The 16499-nt window shown below is 27.5% G+C and overlaps 1 protein-coding gene across 4 annotated transcripts; it reads right to left on the bottom strand.

Moving 5' to 3' along the window:
• Positions 1-5680: 5680 nt before the first annotated feature.
• Positions 5681-15677, bottom strand: LOC107449086 (ADP/ATP translocase 2). 4 transcript variants are annotated; one of them, XM_016064515.4, is made up of 3 exons: positions 15324-15550; positions 14264-14484; positions 5681-8431 (listed from the first exon to the last, which is right to left on the bottom strand). In XM_016064515.4, exons 2-3 carry the CDS (start codon positions 14427-14429, stop codon positions 7680-7682), a joined length of 918 nt encoding a protein of 305 aa, XP_015920001.2. In that variant the 5' UTR covers positions 14430-14484; positions 15324-15550; the 3' UTR covers positions 5681-7679. The 4 variants fall into 4 exon arrangements, with proteins under 4 accessions (XP_015920001.2, XP_015920000.2, XP_071037783.1 ...); XM_016064514.4 differs by having other exon boundaries at positions 15239-15549; XM_071181682.1 differs by lacking the exon at positions 15324-15550 and adding an exon at positions 15026-15163.
• Between the last annotated feature and the right edge of the window lie 822 nt (positions 15678-16499).

Raw genomic sequence — 16499 nt, 5'->3', positions numbered from 1 at the left:
ACAACTCCTCATTTTCTTCGTCATTATCACCAGGAATTATGGCTTTTCTTCTCACAACGAATGAACTGCAATATTTTTGTTAAATGTTGGTAGAATCTTCGAATGATAAACACGGGGGAGGGGGGATGTTATTGGCATTATAAGAATAGCGTTTGAGAAAACAATACAACACATATAGAAAAATTATGGATGGACGATGGATCAAGGTTTAACAGTACAATTAATTCTATTCCACTTAAAATTATAAGTCAGGAAAAAAAACTGTTTTTGGTAATTATAAAAAAAGGGATACAAGAAATCATGTCACTAAGCACCTCAGGATTATGAAAACCAAACTTACCTTAACTGATTCATCACTGCAACTCTTTTTTAGAAAGGTAACTAAGTGCTCCCTTTAACAAAAGAGATAGTAACGATTTTACCACTGTTCATAGACTGTTACCAGATGTATTTTGTTCATAAAGCTTTTGGCCTAATTTAAGAGTAGAGAAAACTCCAATTGAACTTTTGCACTAGATTATGTACCCGGACATACTTCAATGTTATCCCTGTATCAAATAAGAAAACATTTGCTTACTCTTAGAGGTTTGAAGACATCATGAACTGCTTAGTTGTATACATAAGGAGGATCGGGCAGGGCAAGTCTCAGAGTTAAAACCTTACCAAGAAGCACACATTATACAAAATATTACTTCTTCAAATTAATGAGTTAATTTACAAATATTATTTAATTTAAACATAATAATTACTTTAAAATAAAAAAAAGAACTTCAAAAATTATTCCCAGAAAAACAATCTTATCTCTTCAGAATCTTATCTCCAAGCCGAGTTGTTAAAATTACGCTTCATGTTGTAAGCTAAAGAAAAAATAAAATTCAAAATCATAACAAATAATGTATTTATTTATAAATAATTAACAATTTAACAACAAAAACACCTTTTTCAGAAAAAAAAAACAATTAATAACCAAAATAAAAATTTTGAAATTTGCAGCTTTACAGCAAAATCAAATTTAAAAGCATTACAAAGTTATTCGTTAACGAAACAACTTAACAAAACATAAGGTTAAAAAAAAAACTATATTTTTTTTAAACAATTTTTAACAGCACTATATATTTACAGAACAGAATTATGACTAGGCATTACACAAATTTTGATTAAAACACAATATTTCAATAAAATCAAATTAGTAAATTAAGATTTGCCTTGTGAATATATAAAGCAACAGAAAACACATGTTGGTAATTCAAACTCGACATATATGCATATAATTCATATTGTTAGTATTAGATATATTGAAATAAAAATATTTATTTTGGACAATTTTTATATAAGTAATTTAAACATAATATTCAAAAACAGAAATTTTAAGCATATTTAAACTTTATTAAGACCCTTTCCAGCAGAAAGATTTTTCATTTGGGAAGTAAAAAAAACTTTCTTTTCTGCAGAATATTTTGAAAGATCTTTTTCCGTACAGAAGATACCTTTTTTGCACATCGGATGGGAAAAAAATGCTTGTGATTTTTCTAATCTCATTTGAGAATAAAAAAAATTTCACAATGACTGAAATATTACGTCTAGAAATTAATGAGTTAATTTGTAAATATTATTTAATTTAAACATGACTAGCTTCAGCTAGAATTTCAAATTGATAAAATAAAAAATCCAAAATCTTAGAAGTTTAAAAGATAGTTCGTACTAGATAATGGTATTTTTTCCCCCTTCATTATTTAAAGAACATCATATTTTGTTACAAATTCAAATTTATAGCAAAAAAATTGATTAATCAGTGCGGTAAATTTGCCACACTTCTCTTTAATTTGGTGGAAATAAAATCAATTCAATATTTGAAAAATAATATTGCACGCATGAAAATTTAAACCATACATTTAGTCTACTTTATCGCTCACATATCGCGCTGATTCCATCGTAAATTTATGTAGTGTTTTGATAATTTTTTTTTCCTGCAATTATTGATACGAATTTTCATTTAGTTTTTTAAAATCCCACTGATTTCTTTCATTGCTCAGTTATTACTATTGAAAGTCAAGTGATTCTTTTTAAAACTACCGATACTATTACAGCATGCGAAATTCGAATTGCATATTCAAGAAATTACTCTTTGACACGCTCAGTTCTAAGCAGATATTATAGTTATCCACACAGCAGTTCAAATGTTATTTTTTTTTTGACAGCTATTGCTACAAATTTTAACATTAAAAAAAAAATTCGGTATTTTTTTAATAAATACAATTTTATTACCCACAAAATTCACATCGGGCATGTGATTAGTTACCTTTACGTCGTTTAATTTTTAAAAAAATTATTGCCATTGATTTTTAAAATTCCGTTATTTGTCGGTTGGTATTAGTTCGACAAGCGAAATTAGAATCACTGTGTATATATAATGTTTAGTTTAGTTTCTTTTTTTTTAAAAAAAAAATACTTGATTCTAATAATTTTTCTTCTCTTTTCATTAATCTTTATTACATTATTTTCCTTGTTTTTTCTATATTTTTAACTTAATTATAGATATCGATATACATAATTCTTAAAAATTAAAGCACTTTAAATTTGATAAACAATATATGCATAGATAAACAATTCATCATCATGACACAATCAACAATGTTCATGATAAATATAGTATCTATAAAAATACATTATAAAAATAATCTCAATTTATCACACACAAACAATCTTCAAAATTAATAAAAAAAACATGTTTAATACAAAAACGCTTTTGTATGTTACTCTAAAAAAGCTAATATAATTTTTCAACCATATATACAATTCATTATCATCTTAAAAAATTTAAAATCATTTTAACAGAAAAGGTATATAAAAATGTAACAAAAATAAACAACAATGTCTATTCATAACCAATTTTCAACATCATTTAAGTCTAGTCAATATATTTATACAATAATTATGCATACTTGTTACATAACGAAGTAGATTCGTTAAATATTTTACAAGTTACAGTAGTCATTCTAATTATATATAAGAATATTATATACTATCATATATATACGGATAGAACAGCACCATAATCATTTTGGAGCAAATAAAATTTTTGTTTTCGGAGCAGATTGGAGCAAATAGTCTTTATATTCAGAGCAGCATAATGTTCTTAAAATTAAATTTTTGAACACTTAAAATAACATTTTATATCATAATAGTTGAATACCCATTCTCCATAATGGAGGGGAAAAAACAAACAATAAATCGGTACTTTAAAAAATTATACATAAATTTGAAATTTATATACAACACAGTTAATAAAGCTTGGTTATTATTATTTGCTTCCCTTCATGTGATTTTACATTACCAGAAAAAACGAAATTCTGTTTTTAGAAGGTCATCACATCGAAATGAAGATTAGTAACTGATTCAATATTTTACACATGGCTGTTGCTCGAGGCCAACTCATGGTAGTCAAAATTTACCTATTTCTATAAATTTTTTTACAGTATGCTTTTAGGAATTCTGGGGGCATAAAATGCATTTTTTTAATAATAAAGCTGTACAGTATTGATGCAGTTTTAGTAGGTATCAAACATACTATTATAATACTTTGTATCTAGATATTAAGATTGCTACATATTAAGACTATCTCGTATTAGGCACCATTGGCAACAATAATATTATGGCGATTTTTTACGTTTCTCCGAAGAAATTAGTACCATTTCTTCATTAACTTGACATAACATAATTACTTGACATAGCTTTTATGTACATAAATTTTTTTAAAAAATTAAATTAGTACCTAACCAAAATTAATAAGTAGTACCTTTTCTCCATTAATTTTACTTTTTAGTACTTATACATAGCTAATTAGTACAAATACATAGACATCTTGTTGCGGTTGTCTGGCTACTTACTATTACGAAACATTATTGGTGTCAATAATAGTCGCAATTTTTATGTTCCTCTTAACGAATTAATACCATTTCATCCATTAATTTTACTTTTCTTACATAACTTATTTTTTAAAATTCAATTTATTTCGATTCTAAGATATTTAGTTTTATAGAAACACATTTTAAAAGAATAACTGTGTACAAAATAAACATGTAGTTTCAAATGAATTATTTCAGTATTGTGGTTACATAGTCTGCCCTTGCTACAACATTCAAAATCATCATTTAGTTTACCTGATATAACAATGAAACATTATTAAATATTAAAGAAACTAAAGAATATTAATACAATAAAGAATATTAAAGAAAGCAAAAAACTCCTTTTTTACATGAAAGAGAGCTATAAGCTAGCAAACACCACTGATGTTAACTTTAAAATATTTGAAAAAATAGAACATTCTGAATGGAAAACTTCATATCTGAAAAAATTTACTTGATGGGTTTTCACCATTAAACATAACATTACAGAACCTATATTAGTATGTTATATACTTCTTACAACAATTAATTAAGCAAACCCCTTACCAGCATCAATAATAATTTGGCTATTTTTTTACAGCTTCCAAGAACAGAATAGTACTGAACATATAATAAAAATTTTGAAATCAATGAGAACTTCACACAAATTGAATAGTCAGGAGTCTGTCTGTTTTTTTTTTTTTTTTTTTTTTTTTTTTTTTTTTTGAGAGGTACATATTTTGTGAAAATTTAGATGCAATTTGTAAAAATTAAAAATTATATTAAAAACTCGACACAAAAATGTTGTAAAGTAAGAAAATATTTTCCAAAATTGTCACTTTAAATAAAAATCATTTATGAGAGGTAAATTTCTTTATATTTTTCCCTATAAAGATGATTTTGCTATTGTAAAACTGTAGGCTTAAAATTGCATCCAATTTCAGAATTCCATAAAAATCATTGCCCATAGTTAAATTTCAACTTGAATTTTATAAATTCATGCATTTAACTAAAAGTTTTTATCATTATGAGAACATTTTCGACTAGGTCATACAGAAAAAAGTTTCACAGAGAAAAAAAAAGTGAAAATAAAGGTCTGTTAGAATAAATTTAAAATAGTGTTTAAGATAATGTTCGAATAGCGACCGGTTAGGTTTACCATATCGCAATATCTGACCAAACATGTGCTACCTTTTCGTAAAAGACACCTGGCAAAAAAGCTCCTCTTTTCCCTAGATTGCGACGAGTACAGGGTTTGCATGAGAACTTGCTTTATTAAAAGTATTTAGTGAAACTACCGTTTTTCCTAAAGTTGAATTTGTGAAGGTACCGCTTAACGGTAGTAAATTTGGCCTAAACAACCCCTAAATTATAATTTTGAATTAAATTTTTTTTCATGATAAAGTAAAATAATTAATTTTAAAAAATAGAATGAGCCACTTTCATATTGAATGTATTTAAAATTGTGTATAATTTCGTGGCATAAGATTTCTTAGTCAGAAACAAGCTATTTTATCATGATCATGTAAAGTGTTTGAAAATTATCTTGCATTTTGATAATGTTTCGTTGCATGAGGAACTTTCAACAACAGGAAGAAGAAAAAAAAAATTNATTCTCCATAATGGAAGGAAAAAAAACAATAAATCGGTACTTTAAGAAATTATACATAAATTTGAAATTTATATACAACACAGTTAATAAAGCTTGGTTATTATTATTTGCTTCCCTTCATGTGATTTTACATTACCAGAAAAAAAAACGAAACACGTTTTTAGAAGGTCATCACATCGAAATGAAGATTAACTGATTCAATATTTTACACATGGCTGTTGCTCGAGGCTTTTTACATGAACTAGAGCTATAAGCTAGCAAACACCACTGATGTTAACTTTAAATATTTGAAAAAATAAAACATTCTGAATGGAAAATTTCATATCTGAAAAAATTTACTCGATGGGTTTTCACCATTAAACATAATATTACAGAGCCTATATTAGTATGTTATATACTTATTACAACAATTAATTAAGCAGCCCCTCACAGCATCAATAATAATTTGGCTATTTTTTTACAGCTTCCACAAATAGTACAAATTTTAAAATCAATGAGAACTTCACACAAATTGAATAGTCAGGAGTCTGTCTGGTTTTTTTCGAGAGGTACCTATTTTGTGAAAATTTAGACGTAAATTGTAAAAATTATATTAAAAACTCAACACAAAACTATTGTCAAGTAGGAAAATATTTTCAAAAATTTTCACTTTAAATAAAAATGATTTATGACAGGTAAATTTCTGTATATTTTTTCCATATATAAAAAAGATAATTTTGCTATTGTAAAACTGTAGGCTTAAAATTGCATCCAATTTTAAAATTCCATAAAAATCATTGACTATAGTTAAATTTCAACTTGAATTTTATAAAAACATGCATTTAACAATACTAGCACTAAAAGTTTTTTTTATTATGAGAACATTTTCGACTAGGTCATACAGAAAAAAGTTTCACAGAGAAAAAAAAAATGTAAAAATAAAGGTCTGTTAGAATAAATTTAAAATAGTGTTTAAGATAATGTTCGAATAGTGACCGGTTAGGTTTACCATATCGCAGTATCAGACCAAACATGTGCTACCTTTTCGTAAAAGACATCTGGCCAAAAAAGCTCCTCTTTTCCCTAGATTGCAACGAGTACAGGGTTTGCATGAGAACTTGCTTTATTAAAAGTATTTAGTGAAACTACCGTTTTTCCTAAATTTGAATTTGTGAAGGTAACGCTAAACGGTAGTAAATATACCCGGGACAACCCCCTGATAGTAAATATGAATATTTCAAATGTAATTAAGTACACCCTATTAAATTTTGAGAGAGATCACTAAAATGAATCTCTAATTTTTGTAAAATATATTTTTTTATAACATTTATGCTATAATATAGATATTGAAAGATATTTTGATTCGTCAAAAACAGTGTTTACTTATCAGATTACATCAAAAGAAACGAAATTCTGTTAGAATAAGCATGAATATCTTATAATAGGAATTTAATTATTTTGAAATGAAGATGAAATACAGAAAAACGAAATGAAACTCTAGGTATAAATGATCTGAATTAGTAAAAGAAAAAGTTACAAAAATACTAACATGAAAAAATCTCTTAAGTATACAAGGTTACTCTTACCTTATTTCATCGAACAAAACTAGTACAAAAGTAGAACCAAAACCCTAATAACATTTGAATAAGCACCTTTAAGGACACCAACAACAATAACTATATTATTCCAACATTCAATTGTACCCGTATAGTAAAAAAATAACAATAATAAAATAAAAAAGCAATTATTATATATTAATTCTTCAAAAGTACAATATAAGAATGATTTAAACATTTTCCACTAATAATCAAATTTTAAAATTAACCAAATACCTCCAATAAATTTGACAGAAAATAAATATATTTCAAATTTAATTAAGTTTGCAGCATTTAATTTTAAAAGAGATCAGAAATGCTTAACTATTTTTGTAAAATATGTAGATATAGAACACTAGTTTTGTTAAATATAAAACACTATTTTTTGTAAACTTCTTTTCACAATTACTGATACTATAATACAGGTATTGAAAGATTATAATAATAAATTTTATCAAAATATATATCTATATAATTTGCACTTTACTACTTACAAATTAAGATGAAATACAAGAAAATACAAAATGAAATTATAACCATAAAATAATCAAATGTGAGAAAAAAAAAAAAACAGTAGCACAAATAGTAACAATGAAGGTACACCTAGAGTTAAGCATACAAAGGTTTCTTTTTCCTTATCTCATCATACAAAACAAGTACTAAAGCAGCACCAAAACCCCTAATAACATTTGAGTAAGCACCTTTAAAAAGACCAGCAATACCCTCTTGCTTAACTATCTTATTCCAACAATCTATTGTACCGGCATACATAAAATCAGCCTTATTGCGGCCACTTTGCATCATCATACGCCTTCTCACGGTATCAAAAGGGTAACAAATTATACCAGAAAAAGTGGCAACAATCGTAGCAATGGTGAAGGAAAGCAAAAAGGATGGTTTTCCTGTCGTTGACAACATTTCTTTAGCTGTATCAAATAATCCAAAATAGGAAGCCCTGTATATAATAACAAATTGAATGGACACATTAAACCCTCTGTAAAGGCCGATCAAACCATCGGATTTGAAGATCTTTACGATGCAGTCATTCAAACCTTTAAAATCCCGATCAGCTGCAGCTTTGCCTACATCAACAGACATGCGAGTTCTGGCAAAGTCTAATGGATACACAAATATTAGAGATGAAGCTCCAGCTGCACCACCAGCACCAAGGTTGCCCATGAAATATCTCCAAAACTGAGTTTTTTTATTGACGCCCTTAAGAAAAATATCTCTATATTTATCTTTAAAAGCAAAGTTTAGAGCTTGTGTTGGAAAATACCTGATACAGTTGACTAAGTTTCCTCTCCAAAAACTGAGGAAACCTTGTTCTTTGGGAATCCTGACAAAAGCATCAACCATACCTGAAAAGAACAAAAATGATGAAAATTAAATAAATAAGCATGGTATTATGAGTGCCTGTTATTTTGAAAGAAAAATATAACCTAAAATTTGGTGATTTTTTAAACATAGATGCTACTATAAAATAAAGAAACCATCTTTACGCAGGGTGCATAGCCAAATTTTTCAACAAAAATAAGCAAATTTTCAGTACTTTTTAAGCACTATATGCATTAAAAAAATGCAAAATAATTTTCAAAGACTTTACACGATCATGATAAAATAACAAGTTTCTGACAAAGAACGTTTTTCCTGATTATTTTATCCATCATAAAAAGATCAAGAGATTTTTTGGTTTGATTTCAGAGGGTAGAAAATAAAGCCTGAAATTGAGAATATCTCGCAAAATGCAGCAAAGTTGTATTTCAAGTTTCGATTTGAAGGGTTTTACTTCTTTGCGTAAAATTACCTGGCTTTGGATTTAACATAATGCCTTCTCAGTACCCTCTTCATGCATGGGCACACCCGGGCTACCCAGGGGGGCCTTGAGAATTTTACTTTTTATAAATTGTACAAAAAAAAGCTAAGATTAAACATTACCTTACATATTTTTTAAAATAAATACATATATTCTATTGTATAAAGTGCGATTTTTTTCCCCTACAAATAGTGATTGATTATCATGTAAACACCAATAATTTGAATAGCTTATCACCAAGAAAACTTAAAAAGGCAACCTATATATATTTTCTGCGTTCCAATGAAAATTTTAGGAACTTGGGCATTGAAATATGTTTTAGTAACTATTTAGTTTTTTTTTTTTTTTAAATTATGCATAGTTTAAAAATGCTTTTTTTTTTAAAAAAGTTTTTGGGGTAATCAAAATGTGTTGAAATTTATTAAAATTATTGCATATCTTAAAAATAATTTACTTTATGTATGTGAAGTTTCTTAGTTCATTTTTTATCATTATGGCTTGTAATAGGGGTCTAAGAAATGTTTGTGCCGAGTGCTTTGCGTGCTATTAAGACAGCCTTGTGCTTTCTTCCTCACTGAGTATTTTCAGAACTTTGTCAAACTGCCTTTTTTCTCTGGTTTTTTAGGACTTCTCTAATTTTGGAAAATTTTCCTTTTGACCTTCCAACTGCATAACAAATCAGTTCTCTTTCAAAAATTTTTAGCACATTATTTAGAAACCCCACCAGCTCTTGCTATATACTCACATTTTCTGACTTGTTCATTACAATATATTTAATTTCACTGTTGACCTTGTTTTTTCTATCCTCTATTTTCCCTGTAAATGTTAACTTAATTTTTTTCCATAGACTTTTGGCATTGTCTTCATTAGCAAGCAGAAAACTATGTTAATCCAATAATGAAAGTTTCATAAATGCCACAGCAACAGTAGGTAGTGGCAGGTAGATTCAAATAATTAAGTAGTAACTTTTCTCCAGTGAAGTGCACAGTCGGTGACTGAAATGTCTTTTCTATCAATGTCTTTTTCATTGAATAACAAAGATAATTTTCAAATATTTTTTTGCTTGAATTTAGTAAAAAAATTTTTTTAGAAAAAATTCATATTAGTAATAATCTATGGCCATAAAAAGCTAGTTCAACAATAAAAATAATATAATTATGTAACAAAATTTAGAAATATTTTAAAACTATATTTTTTTCACGTTATTCAAAAATATTTGGAGAAGCAAAATAAATTTACTGTTTTAATTTATCACCATCATCAATGGCAAATGGCTAAAGAAGTTTTTTTCAGGAATGTATTCATTACAACTTTGAAATATGTGAATTATTTAAGAACTCTCCTCCCACATGATTCATCATCTCATAAATTGATGGATTCTGTAGGATCAAAATTTTGAATCGAGACATTGGATATCCTAAAAAAAAATTTTATGTTTTCCAGAGATTCTATGTATTGATGTACATTTAAATTAACCAGTTTTTTAAAAAAAAATCTGGTTGATGTAAAAAGAGGCTGGTAATGTAAAAACCAGTGGGAAAAAGTGGCTGGTTTCAGGTCTACCAGTCAGTAATGTAACATTCAACAAGTTTATTTTTGTGTTGAATTCAGGCAAAATCGTTATTGCTTAAGCAGGAAACACTATAACACTAGCCTGTATCAGAAGAAATTCAATCTGCAACTCTGCTGACATCTGCAGTAATGTGGAACCCAAGGATGAAGAAATATTTATAAACAAGGTATAAACAATTGAAAGCATATAGAGCGCCATCTGGCTTTATTAAAACGAAAAACATTTGAAGCATCAATTAATACTACAAGTTTTATATATTTTTCTTTTTTTTACTTTTTAGGCTGGGGATTACTTTTTAACTGAAGTTTTCCTAATAATTTTGTCCNGAAAATGAAGCCTGAAATTGAGAATATCTCGCAAAATGCAGCAAAGTTGAATTTCAAGTTTCGATTTGAAGGGTTTTACTTCTTTGCTTAAAATTACCTGGCTTTGGATTTAACATAATGCTTTCTCAGTACTCTCTTCATGCATGGGCACACCCGGGCTACCCAGGCACTCAGGGGGGCCTTGAGAATTTTACGTTTTATAAATTGTACAAAAAAAAAAAAGCTAAGATTAAACATTACCTTATATATTTTTTATAATAAATACATATATTCTATCGTATAAAGTGTAACTTTTTTTTCTATAAATAGTGATTGATTATCATGCAGGGGTGATTGTGAGCCCAAGTCAAAATTCCGGAAAATTTCCTGAATTTGAAAAAAAAAAAAAAAAAAAAAAAAAACAGTTTAAATTGAAAAATTAGAAAAAAATTTAAACAAGGTTTTTTTTCCTTTTTCTCAATATTTCTTAGTTTACTAAAAATATATTTAAAATTTTACACATACCTATACCATTTACACATACCTATGATGACCTGGAGAAGTAATTAAAATTTACAAATATGTCTTTTTTTTGAGTTTATGATTATAACAACTATTTAGTGATAAAAAATGAATATTAATCATGAATATAAGCTTATAAAGTATCTCTGTGGCTCTCCCTTACAAACAAATTAAATAAACTGTGTTTTTAAATTCCACCTTTAAAAATTTTATTTCCGGAAACTTAAGTGATCAATGATTTTTTGAAACGTCTGGACTTTCGATCTCCGGAAACTTCCGGATCACTGTTAGCGAAAAATCCGGAAATCAGGATTTTTTTCGGAGTACAATCAGCCCTGATCATGTAAACACCAATAATTTGAATAGTTTATCACCAAGAAAACTTAAAAAGGCAACCAATATATATTTTCTGCGTTCCAATGAAAGACGTTTTTGTGCCAAGGTGCTTTGCGTGCCATTAAGACAGTCTTGTGCTTTCTTCCTCACTGAGTATTTCCAGAACTTTGTTAAACTGCCTTTTTTCTCCGTATTTTTAAGATTTCTTTAATTTTGGAAAATTTTCATTTTAATCTTTCTACTGCATAATAAACCAGTTCTGATTTTTATTGCTCAGATGCAGAATTAATGCTCAGAGGCACTGATTTTAATTGCTCAGGAATAATTGTTAGTATTAGTTAGTAGAACTGAAAATTTAAATTTTCAATCAGTATGTAGTGATTGGTAGACTCAAATAACTAAGTAGTAACTTTTTTCTAGTGAAGTGCAGAGTCGGTGACTGAAATGTCTTTTCTATCAATGCCTCTTTCATTGAATAACAAAGATAATTTTCAAATTTTTTTTGCTTGAATTTAGTAAAAAATTTTTTTAGAAAAAATTCATATTAGTAATAATTTATGGCCATAATAAGTTAGTTCAACAATAAAAATAATATAATTATGTAACAAAATTTAGAAATATTTTATAACTATATTTTTTTCATGTTATTCAAAAATATTTGGAGAAGAAAAATAAATTTACTGTTTTAATTTATCACCATCATCAATGGCAAATGGCTAAAGAAGTTTTTTTCAGGAATGTATTCATTACAACTTTGAAATATATGAATTATTTAAGAACTCTCCTCCCACATGATTCATCATCTCATAAATTGATGGATTCTGTAGGATCAAAATTTTGAATAGAGACATTGGATATCCTAAAAAAAAATTTATGTTTTCCAGAGATTCTATGTATTGATGTACATTTAAGTTAACCAGATTTTTAAAAAAAATCTGGTTGATGTAAAAAGAGGCTGGTAATGTAAAAACCAGTGGGAAAAAGTGGCTGGTTTCAGGTCTACCAGTCAGTAATGTAACATTCAACAAGTTTATTTTTGTGTTGAATTCAGGCAAAATCGTTATTGCTTAAGCAGGAAACACTATAACACTAGCCTGTATCAGAAGAAATTCAATCTGCAACTCTGCTGACATCTGCAGTAATGTGGAACCCAAGGATGAAGAAATATTTATAAACAAGGTATAAACAATTGAAAGCATATAGAGCGCCATCTGGCTTTATTAAAACGAAAAACATTTGAAGCATCAATTAATACTACAAGTTTTATATACAGTAGGGAACCGATTATCCGGAACGATCGGGACCATCGCTATTCCGGATAACTGGTTTTTTTCGGTTTTCTGAATCACTACAAAAAGCCGTTTTTTTTATTGTTAAACCCAACTAAAAAAAAATAAATTTTCTCGAAATAATCTTAAAAAGAAGAAAAAACGATGGAGTAATACGCTAATGATTATTTCCAAAATGATGGTAAGGTAAACATCTTTCAAAAAAGAAAGAAAAATCCTAAAATCTTATGAGGAAAAAAAATTTTTTTTTAAAAAAATGGTGGAAAAATTTATTGAATTTCGTTCCGGTTTTTTGGTTTTCTGATTTCCGGATAACGGGTTCTGTACTGTATTTTTCTTTTTTTTACTTTTTAGGATGGGGATTACTTTTTAACTGAAGTTTTCCTAATAATTTTGTCCTGCATTGTAAATTCTGAAATTCAATATCTTTTAAAACATTGTTTTCCCCACTTTCATTCATTTTCTCACATTTATACAATTTCAAACTTTCAGGAAAACAGCATCTCTAAGTTTTATCAACGACTTATAGTTCAATCCTGAAAGAACTTATTTTTTTAAGCAGGGCTTGAAAAATCTCAGAAATTTTACCCTTCCCTGAGGACGGCTTGTCCAACAATGTACCCGTCCTCCATTGAAACTAACCCAAAGCTTCTAAATAAATAAAAATATAATTTTCTTTTATTTATTACAAACATTTATATAAATTGCACAAAGAATTAGTAGTTACTAGGATTACATTATACAGTAATAAAACAAATACTGGGTTACTAATGGTAACCTAGTATTTCTTTTATGAAATAATTTAAATGACAAAGGTCAAGCTATCTGGAATGTCAATTTATCCGAGGGTACAGCGTTTTTTAAATAAATCAGATATGACGTTTGCCAGTTCCACAATCAAGTCAATGATTTACAGAGGTTTCTGCACAGAAATCTGAAAGGGGTTTTCCATTTAGGTAGATGTTCATAATTGTATTTAATGCTTCTTGTTTAAGACCAGTACGTAACTTTTTTTAGTAAGTTCATTGTTGAAAAGCCGCTTTCAACCGCTGCAGTACTCCCAGACAGAGAAAACATCAATTCCACCATGCGCAGTATTTCCAGATTAGAGGGTCATTTTAGAAGTGAGGCGCTAGACTCTTTAAGGTAACAAAAATTAAATATGTATCATGAACATTAACGGGAAAATGGTCCTCCCACGCGGACGCCGGATTCGTTGTCAGCAGAGAAATTTTGACCGCCGAGGACAGGCGGTTTTTCGATCCCTGCTTTTAAGAGTAGATAACAATAAAAAGTAAGTAGTTCCATATAAGCACAATATTATATGATCACAAGCTACAAAAAAGTCATACCTTTGTACTGATTATTTGTGGTGATTTGTTGAGAAGCATATTGCACTTGAAGAATTAATTTTACCCGCTCAATAGGTGCCACAACTGTTTTAGAAACAACAGCTGATACACCACCAGCAAAGAAATCTTTAGTAAACGTTATAAGCTCATTTCTTTTTGAAGACATTCTAAAGTGAAGTTTTGTAACTCCCTTCAATGGGCTTTAGGCATTAATACAAACTCTAAATAGAAGAAAAGAATAAAATTTTTATCTAGACACTTAACTTTACAGTACTTAAATTGAATTTAAGATAGTTGCAAATTATTGGAAACACATGTTGGCAACTGCAGACTTTTCAGAACTATATTCAACATGCACATTGCTCTATATAATTGATAAGTACAAATTTTAATATAGCAAAAAACATCAATATTTGATAATATATTGCAATATTTTTTCCAATTTAACTAATTTATGTTAATTTCTCATTTTTTGCAATAAGTTATATTTGGATTTTGTAAATTTTTTTATAATCAATTATTATATTAAAATAAATTTTAATAATACCAAATGACTCTGGTACGTTGTTGGCGAAAATAGTTGAGGAGATAATACGTAAGTAAATAATTCTTTTTTTTAACGAGCATTCAGTTGCAACAAGCAAATATTTCAGTCTTTCCGTTCGTTATTAATGAATTTGACAGTAAATAGTTGAAAGGTATTAAACTTATCAATGTATATTGATTACTTTAATTCAATATTTAAATACTAAAATTCCTCACATGTTCTTCTTTATAAATACTTTTCAAAGTTAACGTTTTCAAAATATAAAAGTATTGAGAAAGAATGCATCTTAATTTCAACTACTAATTCAGTATCAAAACCTGATAAAACAAAAGAAAGATTAAGTGGCTGGAAAGATTAAGGATTAATTTCAATAAAATTTATACAGTATTTTTAAAAAGAAGCATGAAAAGTTCACAAGAAACACATACTACGCATTATTTTCAAGAAATACATATTTTTGCGAGAATAATATTTTTAACAACGGAGAAAAATGACCACGAGGACTTTGTTTACCTCCGTAGAACTGGTTGAGGGGGAGAGGATTAAGAGTTGGTAAAAAGTTTGGTAAAAAAGTAACTGAACTATGCAGTTTAAACAGTTTCTTCAGTTTTCTTTTCTCTCGTTAACATTAAGCATCGAATATTGCACTTTTTCAAACTGTACGAGTTCAATACTTTCATGCGTTCGAAAATGTACAGTTCTGGATTACAATTTGGTATTTGGTCACATGTGACAAAGTGGACAAAGTGTAAATATTTTTATTTTTATTAAATACTTTTTAAGTATATCTTTATAACAAAATTTTACAGTTTTGAAATTGTTGCATTACTATGACAAGACGAAAATAGTTTCGCAATCATAATAGAAAAGATTATTAGGAAATCGTAAGTCGTTTAAAAACTAAATGTAACTTCATTTGTTAAAGTCTATATACGTGTATAAACGCAACTCTTGTTGTTTTCTTTTAATAAATTGATTTAATATTTACTAAATTCAAAAATATAAATTTTAACAAAATGTTACGTAAATCATCATCTTAATTGTAATTTGTTAAAAAATTTTAGCGAAATATTTCTAATTCTATAGGATATTTTAAAATGGATACTAGCAAAGTAGGCTATGACAAAATACATTTATTGATAAAATTATATAATCGTTGCTTGCAACAAATTAAATTAATATTAGAAAAAATCTAAAATTGTGTTTGACTCTGTACTTTATATCTCATCTGTAACAAGTTTCTGCTTTAAATTTCCAGTTAATTTAAGATGAGGTATTAAAATTTAGAGTTGAAAATTTAGACTGTTGTCTAATTAACTGATAGTATAATCCTTTTGTGAATTAGTCAGTCACCAAAACATTAAAATTGTAGGTTTTAGCAAATAAATTGCATTTAAAAAAAACTGTTCATGTCCCTGCTGTACAAGTAAACATTTTTGAACAATTTAAAAAAAATTATCCTTTCAATTATTCCGGTGATAAAATGTAAAATAATGTATTATGATTCGATAAAAGTAAAATTTTAATCCTTAAATATAATTTTTCTTAATGCCCAACAATACAAACAGCTTTAGTTAGAAAAATATAGTATAAGGCTGCTTAAAAAAAATTTTAAAAATTAAAACGGCTATATTAGTTACGTATAGTTAAAAATGAAAACAAAATTACAAATTTTTATGAATATATATA

This window comes from Parasteatoda tepidariorum, chromosome 6, assembly GCF_043381705.1.
Source record: "Parasteatoda tepidariorum isolate YZ-2023 chromosome 6, CAS_Ptep_4.0, whole genome shotgun sequence".
In the NCBI taxonomy this organism is placed as follows: Eukaryota; Metazoa; Arthropoda; class Arachnida; order Araneae; family Theridiidae; genus Parasteatoda; species Parasteatoda tepidariorum.
The sequence above is the reverse complement of the archived record's forward strand: the minus strand, read 5'-3'. Positions and strand labels throughout refer to the sequence as shown.

Coding starts and splice junctions, on each gene's coding strand:
- LOC107449086 (XM_016064515.4), bottom strand. CDS start 14,429: ATGTCTTCAAAAAGAAATGAGCTTATAACGTTTACTAAAGATTTCTTT. Junction 8,432..14,263: donor CACAAATAATCAGTACAAAG/GTATGACTTTTT, acceptor TGTTCTTTTCAG/GTATGGTTGATGCTTTTGTC.